General features: G+C 34.6%; 1 protein-coding gene across 13 annotated transcripts in view; it reads left to right on the forward strand.

Moving 5' to 3' along the window:
• The window catches only part of LOC110458824, a 131982-nt gene that overhangs the window by 75788 nt on the left and 36950 nt on the right, over nt 1-19244 (forward strand). For 7 of the 13 annotated variants that reach the window (XM_021510757.1, XM_021510768.1, XM_021510766.1 and 4 more), the window contains exons 1-5: nt 3707-5053; nt 10660-10862; nt 13355-13687; nt 17312-17608; nt 18910-18976. In XM_021510757.1, the coding sequence (XP_021366432.1) occupies nt 13375-13687; nt 17312-17608; nt 18910-18976 (677 nt within the window). In that variant the 5' untranslated portion in view covers nt 3707-5053; nt 10660-10862; nt 13355-13374. The other 6 variants (XM_021510760.1, XM_021510759.1, XM_021510762.1 and 3 more) reach the window with 4 other exon arrangements.

The following is a 19244-nucleotide window of genomic DNA, read 5'->3' on the forward strand; positions in this document are numbered from 1 at the left end:
ACCGGGTTATCTACTATAAGTTACAGCTTTGAAAAAATCTATACTGATTTACTGGGCATGGTGTGACGAACACATCCATGCTATATTCCTGGGGACTTGGTCTCCGGGTCATAAAATGGAAACAGTTGAGATCACCATCCCATATACCCATATGTACAAAGCATAGAGAAAACAATTGTCAGGTTATCAGGATAAGCCAAACAACCAGTTGTATGACCATATACTGATTTGCTGGGCATGGTGTGACGAACGCATTCATGCTACTTTGATTTCCTCGGTATTTGTTAGCATCCCTGGGGACTTGGTCTCCGGGTCATAAAATGGAAACAGTTGAGATCCCTATCCCATATAACCATATGTACAAAGCATAGAGAAACCAATTGTCAGGTTATCAGGATAAGCCAAACAACCAGTTGTCTGGCCCGGCAATGGTAACTCATACTGTTCTTAAAGAGATTATCTTGTCATGATTACATTAAATATCCATATGCTTCCCTTTGGTCTGACAGATAGATAACGTCGACAAACATGTCAATTTCTTTAGACTTTATTCTTCAAAACCGTAAGAAACTACAACAACAACATATAACAAAATGTAACAACTGTAAAAAACTACAATAAGACTTGTAAGGTACTTTACGGTATAGTATTGATACATCGCAATTTCGAATTTAATTCACAAATTATACAAGGTTGCATGATGAACACAAGTGGGGATTATAGGTGGACATTTACGGTATTATTGCAGAAGTTCTCAAAGGGAAGTAACTCCAGAACAAGGAACAATCAATTACAAACATCAATTTATTCCTAACATTGATAATTTCCAAGGAACAAAATGACTAGTAGTTTATGCATACTAATGTATGCTATTGTAATAGAGTTTTGCGACAATAGGCGACCAGTGGATAACTAGTGACAAAATTGTGCAAAATTACTATGAAATGTTGCTGCTTGGCATAGTTTGCGACATCATCACATGTATGCATTCATTTTCTAAAGTTTTAGCCACGATGATTACACTGTGTTACTGGCCTGTCAAATCAGTGCCACACTATCGGTCTCTCGTCACTTAGGTAAACAACTTGTTTATCGATACCGGAAACCGGTTTGTGAGATAGCACGCAAGCACACTACAGGTAAATTGGCTTCAGTGAGAGGTCACAGGCCGTCGCGGTTCGGTGCACAAATACAAGAGGTGGACAATACATACGCAAAATGAAAGAGGTGATGCCAATCCCTGATATCTACGTCCGTGGTACTATGTACCGTTTATTTGCATATTTAACACAGTTTTAGTGTATTTGAATGCCCAAACTACCGTGATATAGCCGATTTACAACCAGGTATTTATACATTTGTCAAGTTATTATGTAACCTAATACACATGTAGATTGATAGAGGTGGTAGCCATTTTAAGTCGTTTTATACACAGCAGGTTACATGTTGTTTCGTATAAATGATAATTATTTTGATTTGGTACAGTAAAATTTCACCCATAAAAAGTAGGAACTTAGCATACTTATATACGATTGAAATATTTGTGTGTAATATTTGTCTCCTCTGATTCAAAGTAGTGACATGTCGGGCCATGTCAACATAATTATATTGTTGATATTTCTTTTTAATATCAGATCTGGTGCAAAGGAAGACGCAGTTAGGATTGTATGTGAAGGGTGGTGTAGACGGGAACTGGAAACCTAAATACGTTAGATTAATGATAAATGTCGTTAACACGACTACAAAATACAATAAATCGTTAGAGTGTACATTATGTACCATACGTAGGTCATAGTAATATATTTATGATATTATTTCATACCTATGAAACGGGAAGCATACACATGTACCAATACTCGTTCGTATGAGCAATTACTTGTAAATTTCTTAATGAACATGGACAGTAAAATCAAGTAACCGGTGGAGTAAATTTGTAATCTTAATCTCAACCACTACGAAATGATTGTAAAGTGTATATCATATAAGTGATGTTTTGACATGAACAAGACAATACGGCAGGGATCTATTTGTATATTGAAATATAGAAGATACGCAATCACTCGTTTGTTTTTACATCTTTAATGTTAAATAATTATTTACACTGCATTAATCAGGTTATGATCATAAGTTCCTGCATGTCTCGATGAATTGAGTCCGATATCCTAATGGTGAGGATAATGCAAACATGTTGCAATGATATTACTCCCAACGATTAAAAGAACAAAAAAGGGATAATCTTCAGGAAAGACTCGTAATGAATAAATAATTCCACTATTTCTTCAGTAATCACAAGTTATACAATGTATTTTTTTAAGAATACAACACGGACAATTTGATAACATAATCTGTCATTTACGATCTTGCTCGCTGAATTAAAAACCCTGTCACATCAATGGTTTTCAGCGCCAATTAAGAGCGAACATTGTAAGACCGAAACATGTTTTAATGCGATTTAAAACAACGATATATTAATTAAGTAACACCAAAACATAATACGAACTAAAACAACGATAAAACTAGGGTAAGAAATATTAACGAAGGAAATATTTACTAGGATACCCTTGTATAAATATCCAAATATGGTGTATTACATGCATCTAAAATTATCTACTAACTACAGAAATATCTTTCTATTTATTTGTATGAAGTTTAGCGTCCTTATAAAAACCAGAGCTATGTGAAAAATGATGCCTAGGGAGACACAACCGAAGAAACAAAGTTGGAAAGTGAAAAAAGAAAAGATAATTGATAGCAAAGGTAATTTAAGGATGTGCCTCCATATGTGTAATATAAGCCGAACATAGGTTTGGTTTGATTGTGTTAAACGACGTCCTATTAACAGCTAACGTCACGCCTCTATGTGTGTTGTGTACGTGTATGTATGACGGAAACAGGGTGACGGTAGAGCCATAGTTATGACGAAAATCTGCCTTCGACTTTAACTGGTAGGCAAACTGTAGGCATAATCTTATTCTTATTTCACTGAGTGGTTGTTCATTTGCTTCAACGAACAATAATTTTAACGTTACACGCTATTTTGAATGGAGCATTCACACACTACTCGTATGTATATTGTATTAGGACACCTACACTGCTGTACTGTACATTTTAGAATCCATTGTCTTGATCGATTTGTATCTTCATTCTTTTAAGTATTTCATTAAGTTCATGAGCCTAAATAGCCCCGGTATTTAAAATGACCAATAACCGTTACATACCCAATTGACTACAGTAGTTGTATATTTTTCACGCGAATATGCAACCAAATACATATACTTAACCATACGTAGGCGGCTGTCGGGGGTATGCGTAGAGGTAAAATGTTACGACTCGAATAGATGGTCATCCTAGTGATTAGGCACTTATGTGTCCTCCTAATATGGTAAGTATTTAACATATTACATACTTAAATAAGTCCAAATATTTGTGTGTGATCGTTTCCTCTTTTGGTATTAAGAATTGACAGGTCGTGCAATTTCAGGACATTCTGTTTGATATTTCTTTTAAAAACGCATCTGATGGGTTTGGTTTGGTTTGGTTTTATATTGTTTAACGTCCTATTTACAGCTTAGGTAGTTTAAGGGCGTATCTCCGTGTATGTTTTGATATGTGTATGTTTGCTGGAGACGGTTTGTTGGTGTACTTGTCTCCTTGTGATACCGCGGATCTGATGCCGACTTCATAGTGCTATCATTTGGGTTATTTTGCCCCTCGTTTTTAAAACAGTCATATTAAAAAAATCATTGTAAGACTGAAACATAAAACAGTTATGTGATGTTGTGTGATGTGACGTAATGTGGTATAATTTCCATTACCAACCACCTCGGGTTCTGTTATCATTCCTAGGGAATTGGTCTCCGGGTCATAAAATGGAAACAGTCGAGATCACCACCCGATATAACATATGTATGAAGCAAGGAGAAACCAATAAAAATGTTATTAGGATTAGCCTATCAACCCAATCAGTTGCTGGCCCTACACATGGAAACTCATATTGTTCTTTTTTTGTCATAATTACATTAAATATCCAGGTGAGCGATACAGGCTCCTCTTGTCCTCTTTGCTATAAACATCTCTGGTCCTTTTTAATGCTATAAACATTACGTTTTTTTATCTGTTTATGCTACTATAGCTAGCATTGTCACCCACAATTAGGAAGTGAGTTAATGGATTCGTAACTTCCCATCAACATAAAAAGGTCATTAGGGCCAATTAAAAGTAAACTGGACATATTAAACGAAATTACATTAAACGGATGTAAATATTAAAGACAAGGGTAAACATAGGCTAATCGTGTGTAATATTGATTTCTCAAACATGTGTTGCTGTACTGTATACATTTTGTCCCCCCCTTTTCTTTTGGAAAAGTTTTTTTATTTGCATTTTCCTCTTATATATACAATATACAATACACATTACAAGGACACAAACTTTCACTCAAACTACCTTACTTCTTGGAATGAATTGATTTTTTATATAAATAAACACGTGGTTCTCAGTTATGTAATACAAGATAATATAGTATTCAGCTGCACCTCACCATCTCAAAATCGGACGATTCACTCGCAGAAAAGATTTCATGCCTGAACATTTAGAATAGTTAGACAACAAAAAGAGCCTAAACTCTTAGTTTAGAATTTTATTTTAAGTCCTCCGAGTTCATAATTTTGAGGTCTGACTTACATTTATGCGGGAATTTAGACAACGTTAGCATGAACTGATTATGTATACAGGTTACTAGATTTCTATCACTAAATTACTGTACTGTGATTAATCCCTACATCTATCCATTTTTATCTTCCTTCTGTTTTTACTATGTACGGTTTATGTGCAGTCATAACACAGGTGTTTAAATATCAAACCTTGCGTGATATAGCCGACTGACAACCAGGTATTTATACATTTGTCACGTGATTATGTAACCTAATACGCATGTAGATTGATATAGGAAGTAGCCATTTTAAGTAGATTTTACAGACAGCAGGTACAATATTGTTTCTTATAGATGATAATTATTGTGAATGGGTACGGTAGGAGGATTCCCGTCAAAAAGGTAGGTACTTAACTGCAGACACACCTATCTACGATTGAATATTTGTGTGTAATATTTGTCTCTTCTGGTTCAAAGTATTGACAAGTTGGGTCATGTCAACATATTTTGTTGATATTATCAGACATACATTTGGTGAGAAAGAAGAAACAGTTAGGATTGTTTTGCGTGGAGGGTGGTGTAGGATAGAAGAAAACCCCGACAGTTTTGAATAATGATAAATGTCGTTTTATGATTTTTCTTAACATAAACACGAATATATAACACAATAATTCGTGAGAGGGTACTATATATAGGTCAATTTCATTTTATTTCATACCTATGAAACGGGAAGCATTTAACATGTATGTTGTCGCGTTTTTGTTCCGATCAAGGCAAGATATTCCTACTGTTGAGTATTGTACTCTTGCTATAATGTTATTTGTATTCTAGTGACACTGTAAGATATGTTACCGTGTATTGACCTGTAAATATGTAGACTCATTCAAACAAACCTAAAGGATTTACATTTACCTTCACATGAAGCCCATCCTTGTCACACCCAGAATAATGATACATTTGTCGTAACGACATACACACTTTTTTGTACAAGCAGACATTAACATGATACTATTACTAACAGTTATTTGTAACGTTCAAGAAATATATATATAACATTGTACATGTACAAGACATTGCTTGTCAGGTACATTCAACAAAATGAGTTTTTGCATAATGTACAAGTACTGACATGCATGAGAAAGTATTTGTAAATTTCATTTGTGAATACCTGTTAAATGGACAGTTAACGCAAGGCAGCCGGTACAATACATTTTGCAATCTTGATCTTCAGCGACTCAAAGACTAATCATCATTGTGTTGTTTATGCCATGAACGGTATCAGAGTCGGGGTCTATCTGTATATTTAAAAGAAAAACAATAACACGGGGTACCACTTATTTATATCTGTATCACAATGAAGGTAGTTTGGCTAAGGAGGAGTGGCGTTAAGAAAAAGCTGGAAGGGTATTTAACCTGTTTCCTTACCCTTACTCAACGATACAAAATCTTACCTTTTCAGTGTTTAAACACAAATTAATCGTGTAACTGTGTGTCAATTAATTTGAAGTATTATTAAAATGTCAGTAAAGTTTTGCCATTTACAACGTTTTAACAATGTATGGACAAAAATGTAAATATAACTAGCAGGAACCTATGAAGTTGGTAAATTGATTTTTTACTGCCCATGAACACAAAAATGTCATTAGAGCCAATAAACTGTAGACTTGACATGCTAAACGAAATTACATCAAAATAACATAAATGTAAAAGACAAGGTTCAGCATAAAACACATGTTAATCGTGTGTAATATTGATTTGTGAAACCCGTACTGCTGTACTGTATATAATAAATCGATTTTATCTTCCTTCTTTTTGTACTATGTATGGTTTATGTGCAGTCATAACACAGGTATTTAAATGTCAAACCTACAGTACTTAATCGACCGACAACCAGGTATTGTGAATTTGTCACGTGATTATGTAACCTAATACGCATGTAGATTGATATAGGCGACTGCCATTTGAAGTAGTGTTTTACACACAGCAGGTACAATGCTGTTTTGTATAGATGATAATTATTATGAATGGGTTCGGTAGGATGATTCCCGTCCAAAAGGTAGGTACTTAACTGTAGACACACTTAACTACGATTGAATATTTGTGTGTAATATTTGTCTCCTCTGATTCAAAGTATTGACAAGTTGGGCCATGTCAACATATTTTGTTGATATAACCTTTAATACAGCTGATGAGAAGGAAGGACAGTTAGGATTGTTGTGCGTAGAGGGTGGTGTAGGCTGGGAAAGAAAACTCTGACAGTTTGGAATAACGATAAATGTCGATTTATGATTTTTCTATTACATTAACACGAATATATAACACAATGGGTCGTGAGAAGGTACCATATGTAGGTCAACATAATGTTATTTCATACGTATGAAACGGGAAGCATTTAACATGTATGTTGACGCGTTTCTGTGCTTATCAAGCAACGATATTCCTACTGTTGATTCCTGTACACTTGTTTTAATGTTATCTCTTTACAACTTGTATTCTAGTAACACTGTAAGATATGATACCGTGTATTGACCTGTAAAAAATGAAGACCCATTCAAACTTACCTGAAGAATTTACATTTACACTCTGTATTACTAACAGTTATTTGTAACATTAAAAACATACAGATATCATTCTACATGTACAATACATTGCTTGTCAGGCAGTCGTTGGTACATTTAACAAAATGAGGTTTAGCATAATGTACAAGTACTGATATGTTTGAGAAAGTAGTTGTAGATTTCATTTGTGATTACCTGTTAAATGGACGCGAGGCAACTGGTACATACAAAGAAGAACAGTAACACGGGGTATCAATTATTTCTATTTGCATAACAATGAATGTAGTAACTGTTACAACACGTTCAGACCATGATTAACTAAGGGCAAAATATTATCTGATTATCGGCAGGCTGATCCATTTCCCCCGAGGTTGGCTAAGAAGGAGTGGCGTCGAGTAGCGAGAAACTGTTTAAGAAAAAACTGGAAGGGCATTTTACCCCTTTCCTAGCCGTGCTCGACGATACAAAATCGTACCTCGGTGCAATGTTTAAAAACAAATACATCGTATCATAGTGTGTCAATAAATTTTAAGTATTAAAATGTCAGTCAAGTTTTGCCATTCATAACGTTGAAACAAGGTATGGGCTTCTTAAAATACACAAAAAGTTAATATAACTAGCAGCAAGTTATTGAACAAAAAGAACTGCTGGTACCCATTCATGATAAAACATAATCAAAAGACATATAGCGAGTTGTGCAGCACAGACATCGGGTAACGCCATAGCACAGTTTTGATATGCTAACGTTCAAGCTGACAGTGCTTTGTGTTTTCCCGCTGTATAGTGAAGCACTCTACCGTTTCGAATGTATTTACGTGTAATTATTTGTTAAGTCTACCCTTCCTCCGGCATCTATACAATTGTTTACAGCTCATAAACACTACGTATATCATTTACGTTCTGTTTTGTGCAAGGTTACGTCAAGTTAAAGAACATACCACATTTGACGATTTTGAGTTTTAAAGGATATGTTTAATGATCCCAGTACCAATGCAAAACCTGCAACTAGGATACAGTGTGCTCTGTACTCCGTCTCAGCAAACATATATACAACCAACTAATTCGCAGGTCTTTTTACAATTAATTTCAAAAGGATGAAAAAACAACCAATATTAGAAGAATTAAACAAAAAATAATTCAACAGGACTATTTTGAGTGTGAAAAAAAACCCAAGCAGGGTTTGGCCAGGATTCCAACCCTAGATTTCAGGTTAGCTTACTATCAACCTACCCGATTGAGCTATCTGGTGAACGCAACTCTCCTTACCCAACTGACCTACAGTAATATCCAAACGGAAGCTAAAGGAAGGTACATGTAACTGTATATAGTAAAAAAACACAGTGTATTAAGACAGGGATCAATGTGCTGATACACATTGAACGAAAGGGATTAATTATGAGTGGCTGAAATTGGTATTAAATTATTTACTCATTATTGTACTGTGAGATTTGAAGAAATGGTTATAGAGTTATATGAGTGGGAATCTCAACGGTTTCAATATTAACAACCAGAAATTAAGTACCTAGGAGTGTTTCAAAACCCCTGGTCGAGGATAATGGTTGCGTTTGTCTCTATATAACTATAACTTAATCAGGAAAAGACGGAACTAATCGTGGCTCTCCAGCTCAAGGTCGGTGCCAGAACTATTGCGACTGTTCCAGCTGTTAAAAACCTAGGGGTATACTTTGATAGTTCACTGAACATGGATAAACAAGTGAACGCTATTGCCAAATCCTGTTACTACCAGATCAGGAACATCGGCTGTATTTGGCAGTTTTTAACTGCAGATGCATGCAAGATTTTGGTGAATTCCCTTGTAACCTCTCGGTTGGATTATGGTAACGCCCTGCTCTGTGGTATATCTGACAAACTAGCTAGTCGTCTGCAGAGGGTCCAGAACACTGCAGCACGGCTAGTTTCTCGTACTCGAAAGAGAGAGAGCACATCACACCTGTGCTTTATTCGTTGCACTGGTTACCTGTACGATACAGGTCGCAGTACAAAATTCTGGTGTACACATACAAGGCACTGAATGGAACAGCTCCTCAGTACCTATAGGAGCTTGTTACCCTGTATCAGCCGTCACGATCACTGCGGTGGGGGGCAGAGTCTTTGTTGTGTGTCCCAAAATCTCGTACTGTGACCTACGGAAACAGATGCTTTGGGAGGGTTTCGGCTACGTTGTGGAATAGCTTACCATCTGCTATTAGAAAGTCAAATACCCTGGCCAAGTTCAAGAGGGACATTAAAACTCACCTCTTCACGTCTGCATTTTAGAATCTTTGCAAAGACGTCATGTAAATACCACCCTTTTATTTGTTCAATTATGTGCACATTGCTTGCTTAAATGTATAAAAGTGATTATAAGCCTTTGTTTTTTGTTTTCACAATTATAAACATTACTGTTATCCATATGTTGTAAAGCGCTTTAGAGTAATTTTACAAATTATATAGGGCGCTATATAAATGTTGAATATTATTATTATTATTATTATTATATACGCAGCAATTGGTGATAAGGTCAAACGGTAGGGATCTCAACAGTTTTAAACCTATGAACCAGGGACTAAGTATTCAAGGGTAGCTCAGACCCCGTTGCCATTCTGGTAGCATACGTGTATTTGTCTTTAATACTCAGCATTTGCGCATGAGTATGGTTAAAGGTTGGGATTGCAACTTCGTCCAAGTTGTGACCAAGAAACTAAGTACCTGCTGTTACCCACGGCATGTATCGTAAGAGGCGACTAATGCAGAAACTCACAGCGATGTCGTACTGCTTACTTTTGTCATTATCTGCTGTGATTTAGTTTTAGCTCTGTTAAATCGTTTTAACCTTTATATTTTTTCATGTATGAAAAGACGAAGATTGAATGTTGAGTTTCAATTCAACAATTCCTTAAATTATATGATTTGTAAGAAAATCCAAACAAAGCAAATTATACATCCACCTAAGTTTATCAAATGACTAAAGACATTATGTTTTTGTTGCAGATGCATTACACGACAGAATTATGCCGTTGTCTTTCCAATGTGTTGAACAACTCTTAATCTTATCGTTCTATGGAGTTTACTTTGCTGACTGGCAGTATATTTGTAATTGGGAGTCAAGTGCTTTTTAACTTGTATGCGTAGCTGTCAATCTGTCGATTGATGTCGGAAATTAAGCTCATAATTTGTCATTCTGAATAACTTGATGCTTCACATATGGTACATGTTACGATCGAAGCGTTTTTGAATCTGTTGAGATTTAGTTACAGCTTTGTTAAACAGTTATACTCTTTATTATTAATATTTCATTGATAAAAGGATGACGATTTAACGATTTAAGTTTCAATTTACTATGTCCTTAGATTAAATTATTTGTGAGGAGAAAATTTGAAAAAAGCATATGAGCCATCCACTTGATGTTGTGTAAGTGTATCAAATGACTGAATACTGATTTCGTTGCAGAGTCATGTCAAGAAAGAATCTGCGTTTGTCGTCCCAATGGGTTGAGTCTATGGAGTTACTTTGATTACGAAAAACCTGTACGATCATTCTACACGATATGACCTGACCTCTGCACTTCAAGACTGACCTGTTGCCTTTGAAATAAGGCATTGGTTATATATTTGAAAATGATTCCTGCTTTGTCTGCATGATCTTATTATAAGGTAAGAGTTCTTTTGTTATGTTTATAACGCAATTGCACGTCGTTAAGGCGATATGAAAACTCATCATTTCATTAATATTAACATATTAACAATTGTAATTACCGCAGCCTTAAAGGAATTATAGTGTTTACAATGTATTGCCCTGTGTAAACATTCCGTTTCAGATAAACACAAAAGCCTTGTAAACAAAGCAACCATGACGAAATATTATCGCATGTTATTTCAATCGGACAGTATTTCAGGTCGGCATTATATCTGCGTTACCGCATAGAAGCATTATACCAAGATACCGTTCTTCATAAACTGGGTTAAAACATTACATAATAATGCTAGTGCTGTAATTAATCAGGGAGGGAATCTGTCTTCATTTTTTCAAATTAAAAGGGGCTGTCGTCAGGGGGACCCGGTTGCTCCATATATATTTATTCTGTGTGCTGAAATTTTAGCTATGAAACTAAGAAACAATAAGAAAATTAAGGGTATTAATGTTGATAACTGTCCTATACTTCTATCACAATATGCAGATGACACTGCGCTTGCACTTGATGGTACAGAAAGATCACTGCAGGAATCTATTACTGAACTTAATTTCTATGAAAGTATATCAGGATTAAAAATAAATATTTCAAAAACTCAAGTGGTTTGGATTTGCAATAAGAAATTTAGCTCAGATAAATTCCTTCCAGAGCTTGACTTACAATGGTGTAGGGAAAACTTTACACTTCTTGGCATTGAACTTCACGTTAATTTACATGAGGTACCTAAACTGAACTTTGATACAAATTTTAAATCACTTTTCAGATCATGGAAAAGGAGAATATTAACACCAATTGGTAAAATAAACATAATAAAATCAAGTTGGGTTTCACAATTTAATCATTTATTTATCTCACTGTCCAAACCCAGAGGTGGGTTAAACATGATCAAAACTTTTATAGACTCACTCAAATTAGGTTGGATTAGAAAAATATTTTGATGTACATCTAAATGGCAAGCAATTTTAAAAACATATGTTAACATAGACATGTTGGCAAATTGTGGTTCAGATTATATAAAACTACGTGAAAATAAATGACCTGATAAAAGACTATAATTCTGGTTCCTTTTATACAGTTCAACAATTAACTCAAATTTATCAAAAACAGACTCATTTTCTCAAATATCACAGTGTTCTTTCTGCAGTAAAACATTTCAACTCTAATCCAGATTTTCCTAAATATAAATTGTTATGTTCCTTTATTCCTGTACACTTAGAAAAAAGATTCTTTAAAAAGTCTAAAGGTTCCAAACATTTTTATAGTATCCGGGTAAAAAATAACATTGTTCCATCAGGACAGAAGAAAAGGAATAGAGTCTTTGATTTTAGTCACTTTTCTTGTCATCAGATTTAAGCTACTCTTTGCTATAACTACTAATACAAAATTTCAGTGGTTTCAGTATAGAATAAATCACCATATTCTGACAAAAAATTCTTTCCTTTTTAAAACTCGAATAAGTGTATCTCCTATGTGTACACTTTGCAATTCCGAGGTTGAAACTATTACCCATATGTTATGGAAATGTCAAGAGACTCAGAAACTTCTTCTTTGTTTTGAAACTCTTTTAGATGCACTCATTATTCCTTTTGAGTTCAAAAAAGAATCTTATTTATTTGGATTTCTTGCACAAAATGTGAATGGTAGAATTGATAATGAGATACTCATTATAATTAAACAACATATATATAAAATGCGTTTTCTTCATAGCTCCTTAAATATAAATGCATTGGTTAACGCAATAAAAGACTACCATTATATACAAAAAATTATAGCAAATAGCAAAGGAGAAACTTATAAAGAGAAGTTTGAAATGGAATGGAAAAAAATGGGAAAAACTTCTTGTTTTGCAAAAATATTATTCTGATAGCTATCTCCTGGGCTTTGAAATAAATTACAGAATCAATAAAGTTCTTCTATTTCATTTTTTCATAAGCTTGAGCTCAAAAATATAACAGTCCAGTCCCTCCCTCCCTCCCCCCCNCTCTCTCTCTCTCTCTCTCTCTCTCTCTCTCTTAGAAATTTAATATTCCATCCCTCCCTCTCCCTGTCTCACTCTCCTCAGAAAACAATCAAAGGGTTTGATCCAATAGATGAGCCCCCTGTGTCAGAGAAGTCAAAGATCTGATTGAATGATCATCTTTAAAGGTCAGCTTATTGCAGTAACTTTAATAAAATAAAATCAACAATACTTTGGCATATTTAAATAAATTTGACCTGGACCCTCTTTTAAAATTGGATCCAAGATAAGTAACAGGTGAGCGATACAGGCCCATTGGACCTCTATTTCACGTAAACTTTTTTATTTTTTTATTTTTTTCTCGCTAACACTTTCATATTCTGATACTACTAGTTTCAAATTAGTTATATATGCTGTTAGTTTAAGTACATTTAAGTTTAAAACTTAAATGTTTGTTTTTGTAGTGTTCTGATTGGTGTTTATTTTGTGTCTTTCAGATTATTAAGGTTCAACCAATATGGCGGAAGATATTTCTGAGGATGCTATCGATTTTCATAATGAAATGGTGTTCGATTTGGGTGAAGGTATAACTCAGAAACAGTTATTCAAGTTAAAATGCCTATTTGATGGTAATCCTCTTTCTCAAAACGATATCAATCAAATCAAAACAATACAGGAACTATTTATCCGCCTGAAGATCGAAAAAATTATTTCTGTTGGAGACTATAAAAAATTCGTACCAAAGCTGAAATTAGTAAATCGGGACCTGTGCTCAATTGTTGACACCTGCACCAACAAAATCAAAAGTTTACGCCGAGAGGAAGATATAGGTATGTCGTTTTAAATTATCAATATTTTACACAATGTATATGTCCGACACAACGAGTTCGCAACATGGTTGGAAGAAATTATAAGCTATAACCTACATTGCACATAATTATGTTTTACACAAGGAAGACCAACCCTATTGTCGCGAATGCGGCTAACCATCTACGGCCAAACATATTAGGAGTTAATGCGCCGATTTAAAACAAAGCCATAACAAATTCTATAATGTACCGTCTATTTGCAAGCAATCGATCTTTCCAATAAGATTTGATATAATTAACAACGAATTCGTTCGCTATTGATGTCTTTTTATACTCCCCGTAACAAAGTTATGGTATACTGGAATCATTGTCAGTCTGTCCGTCTGTCTGTCTGTAGACAAAATAGTATACCTCCTATTCCTCCTAGGTTTCTTATGGACTTTTTAAGGAAACTTATATGTAATTCCTCAAATGAATCAGTGTCTTCACGAACGCCATTATGTTCCTACAATATTTTCAAGAGTAATGGCCCTTGACTTTTGTAGATGGTACATTACGTTACCGAAATGGCCAATTATCTCAGAAACGGTAGATGTTTTGTAAACACATACTTTGGAATGATGTAAGCATTAATGCAAGCTACTCTACTGATAACTTTCGAGGTCAAAGGTCACGAATTAATTACCATACTGAAATGGCTAATTATCTCGGAAACGGTAGATATTTAGTATACACATAAACATTAGAGTATTTTAGCCAATTATGCAGGCTACATTGTCACAAACTTCCAAGGGCATGACGTCAAATGTCACAGATGCATAATGTGACTGAAGAGGTAAAATATCGAAGAAATGGTTGGTATTTTGTATGCACATACCTTGGAATATATGTAGCATTGATGCAACCTTCATTGTGACAACATTTCGAGTTCATGGGTTCAAAGGTCATAGTAGCAATGTTTGTTTTTTCCATCGGTCTGCTGGTACGACGACTGAGGTTAAACTTTTTCATGACACTTGATTTCTTCATATTTTTCACATGTTTTAAGGGACATCACGTGAAGAGCCATATATTACCTTATGTTACCTTGCTATCCCCATATTCATAGTCCGTCCCAAATGTCCAGTTTGACCACTTGTTCGGGAAAGCCCTGTTAAAAATAGCGCCAATAACGTCACGTGACGGTTTTGAAACGAGGCAGTAACACAGGTGGTCTGACCGAGATACAAAGATTCCAAAAGGGCCCCTAGAGAGGGGCTGTAAGGCATGCAGCTCACATGAAACTTATTAAACGCACAATGAAACCAAGAAATAGGATTTCTAAGTCCGTGTTGCAACTTATTGAATTTCTTGGCAGTAATTATTCAACATCAGAAGTTAATTGCACACATGACAATATTCAAAATGTAAATGAAGAAAATTGTGTTGGCATCTCGGCATTATTTATAGAAACCAGGACATTTCTAATACCGGAATGTGACTGGTACAAATGGTTACGGGGCTAAACACCTTCCCTCAACCATGGGACAAACCTTTCTTTAAAAAGGAATATTTACGAGACGAATATCCTTTTTTAAATGTTTTCATAAAGTATATACAGTGTATATATGCATTGACAAGTGTTAAGATACTTGCTAATTATATGTTTTTAATACTCTACAGAGATTAAAGCATACGCGTAAATGAAAATTAATGATTTATAGAACAAAGTTGTTGCATGATCATACATTCTAAGTCAACGTCATGTGAAAACATAAACTTTTGAAACATAACGATTAACAAATGTATTACTATAAGCACAGACTTAGATAGTAATCTATTTCTGTGATATAAGTAGGTTTCCTTCCTCAGTTATTCATCTTGAACCGTCATTTTTATATATTTAAATGTTGCATTTGAATAAAAAAATCATTTACTTCAACAATATAATTAAATCATACCATTTTACTAAAATATTTTAAATTAATTAAATATAATAGCGCACGTATCTAATGTGACCCCGAGTACCGAGAGAGATACTATACAGCATCACAACAGTTATCCCTTGGAGGGCCCCATAGCAAAATCGCATAAACTACTGTATATAGAAACACGAAGTAAACTCTCTCCGATAAATGCCCATTAACATTACAAACTAAGTTAATCTGTGTTCCAACTTAGACAAAGATACTATTTAATTTAATTTAGATATTTAGATATTCAATTATTACATAAACAGCATATCTGTCGATTCCATTTCAGCTTTATATTTGCTACCCGTAAGAATACATGAACCGTACTAACTGCTAGGGCAGTTATTTTCTCCTTAGAATACTTCCCGACTGCAATTATTCCTCCGGAACCTAATCCTTGCGCTATCTTTTGGCCGTTTGGCCACTTTTCCCTTCGTAGCTGTGGCGGTAATGCTGTTTACTCGCTGACACGTCCCACGGCAAGTCATGTTGATTACAATGAAATGGCGTGTTGTGCGCATGCGTTATTAGAAGTGTTACGAACAACTGCAGAACGAACTGTCCGACCAGACAGGATAAGGAATCTCCTCTTCTATTAGTAATTACATATTTTTAGGAATATGTATCGGCAAAATCCGACCGTTATTTTCCAATAGATGACTCACTAGATATATACATGCAATGTTTTTTAAAAAGTAAAGAAAATATATATATACTTCATCGTGATGTCTCTTTTATAAGCTCCCTCATGGTCAACAAGCAGCCGGAATGCGGGGCGTATTAAGTTACTTAGCCCATTTGCGACAGTTCTAGTTTAAATCTTAAACTTAATTTTAGTTTGATGATGTTTTCGTGAATATCCATTTTTTTAAGTGTTGGTTGGCCCTAGTTGACATGGTTGATGGCCATTATAACAATACAAAACATAATCATATTCGAACACAAAGAAAAGTTATTCAGTAGTTTTAGGCCCATTTAAACCGAGCAAGTAGTACAATAAATCAATGCTAACCACCTCAACACATTTGACGACAAAAGAAATAAAAGCTTTAATTTGTATTTTCATGGTTTGGATTTCCTTTTCATCCTAGAGTTAATATGATACCATGATACTAGTAACTGGTAATTAAGACTTTTAAGTTACTGAAAACATTGTCCCCATATATTTTAATTTAGGGAGTAACGTTACACAATCATGGACATGGACATAGGACTGACTCTGTCGTCAACGGCTAAACATGTTGAGATACAGGTCATATTAGCCGCGTGTCTAACTGTCAGTAATAATGTTAAGATGGACATCGAAGTCGAAGCAAAAACTGATAAAACACGGTCCACCGATACGACAGTTAATATCAATGTAAATATTTTGCGCAAAATTGTTTTCACTTTCGTAAAGAAACATATATTTGATTAGCTATATGCAAGTAATCTTAAATAGCGGACAATTTGATGAATATTGGTTGTGTACAAATAAACTCCCTCTCCAAACATTTATTTTTGTAATATACATATGGCAGCAATTTTGAACATAATATTTCGATAAATTGTTCTTATTTATGATATAAACGTTATCCTCAATAGGTTTTGATATCAATTGAAATATGCAAAATAGCCTATAATATTAGCAATACATCAACTAATTGAATTACGTGTATTGATATAATCTTTTAACATCATTACGCGTCTACAGAGGGAATGGTTATATCAATGGATGAGACAAAATACCATGCGAGCGAAGGATCAACAGCATACATAGATTGTACGGTGGATCCTAAAGCAGACAGCATTACATGGAAAAAGGGAAAAAAACGCCCACTACTAAGCACAAGAATTCCTATTGACAATCGTAAATATTTTTCTGGATATCCAAAAGCTCCTACCCTTGTGATAAAAAAATCAAGCAAATCAAAAGATGAAGCTCACTACCAATGCAGTGCGAAAGCCAAATCAAAAGCAGTTGACGGTGAAATCGTACACTTGGAAGTATGTAAGTATAGAGCATTCGTATCATAAATTTAGTTTCAATGTATTCAACATGTGAAAAGAATAATATTGAAAGCAGAAGAGTACATTGAACAAAAATAGCAAGATGTCCTTCTCTAAAATAAAACTTTAGGAATTAGTTCACATTACGATATATACTTATTTGAATCATTGCTTTTAATTATAATACAATTGTCATAATAATCTGTTATGATTTTTATAGTACCCCAATGCTGCTAAGTTTGAGTTGTCAGTCGAAATGTAAAATTTCATCGAATATTTTGTATGTGATTTTTTTTTATCAAAGGCCGTGAAAACGATCTAACAAACAATGCAATTATTTTGTCAAAGATTTGATGCCACAATACAGGTGATTCACGAGCACTGAATTAAGTAAAAATAATTTTTAGTTCGTATATAACTCACAATAACCAATGATTATCTGGCTGTCTTTAAGAAGTAATTATGAAGGTAAGGAAAATAATTTAAGGGGTCATTCTGATTTACATTTAATGCTATCCACCGATATGGATGTGGTGCTGCATTTGATTTGTGTGTAAAAAATCTCTATAACAATGGTCTATTTGAGGTCGATTATTTCAATGTATAATAGAAAAGCATTATTTCGGAGAAATACTACCTCAAATCACGTCATCGAAATGTTGTCTGAAACGAATGATGTTGACACATTTAGTGTATGCACTGATCTTTCGGGTGCACCAGGTCGAAATCGGGTAGCGGTGCTAATGCAACTCTGAATTTTAGAACTTTTCAATGTCTACTCGGTTTGCCAAGTATCATAGAACAATAAAGAAATGGAAGCTATCGACCGTGGGTTTTTTTGCAAATAGTTTTTGACACATTAAATTTGTTAGACTCAAGAAGTATGTCGTCTTCAATGATACCATTTTTACCATCGAACCAATTGCGGCAGTGATTGTTGATGTACTGATGTGATTGAAAGATGAAGTCATATGAAAACCGCATTTGCGTTCGGTTTTGCTAGATACTGTCTTTATTATCACATCAAATTCCTAATTGCAAAATGAACACACGCATAAACAAATACAAAATACAGCCAAAATATCGGCCGTTGCAGGTAAACCTTGGACGACGTCAACATTATCTGACGTTATCTGATTGTATACATTGCAACTGTTTTATGAAAACACTAATGAGCATCGAGCTGGGGCACAAGTATTAGCTCCCATGCGTAGTAACAATTCGTAAATTGATTAATGATCAGGTACCTAACATGAACGAAAAGCAATGATTAAAATTTCAACCTTGTTTTTTGTCTTGCAGCGGACGAGGGTAAATCGAATGCGACTACAACCGGAAGTACGAAATCCTACAATAGTCCTTCGAAAAGGTAAAGATTTCCTGGAAGTAAGGGCAACGCCTGGGGTAGAAGCCGTAGCTAAGTATATTTCTGTAAAATGCTCCACGTATAGAGGCTGTATAAACATATAGCTATGCTGGCGATTACAGCTGAATAATACTGTATTTAAAGTATTCATTACAGAAAAAAATATTGCTAGTCAACTAGTGTACCTATTATTTGATTAATTATAACCTAGATTTGGATGAATGTAATTCGTTACTGATATAACTTGTTATGTGTTTTCAAAATTCACTTT

This window comes from Mizuhopecten yessoensis, unplaced genomic scaffold (genome assembly GCF_002113885.1).
Source record: "Mizuhopecten yessoensis strain PY_sf001 unplaced genomic scaffold, ASM211388v2 scaffold9847, whole genome shotgun sequence".
NCBI lineage: Eukaryota > Metazoa > Mollusca > Bivalvia > Pectinida > Pectinidae > Mizuhopecten > Mizuhopecten yessoensis.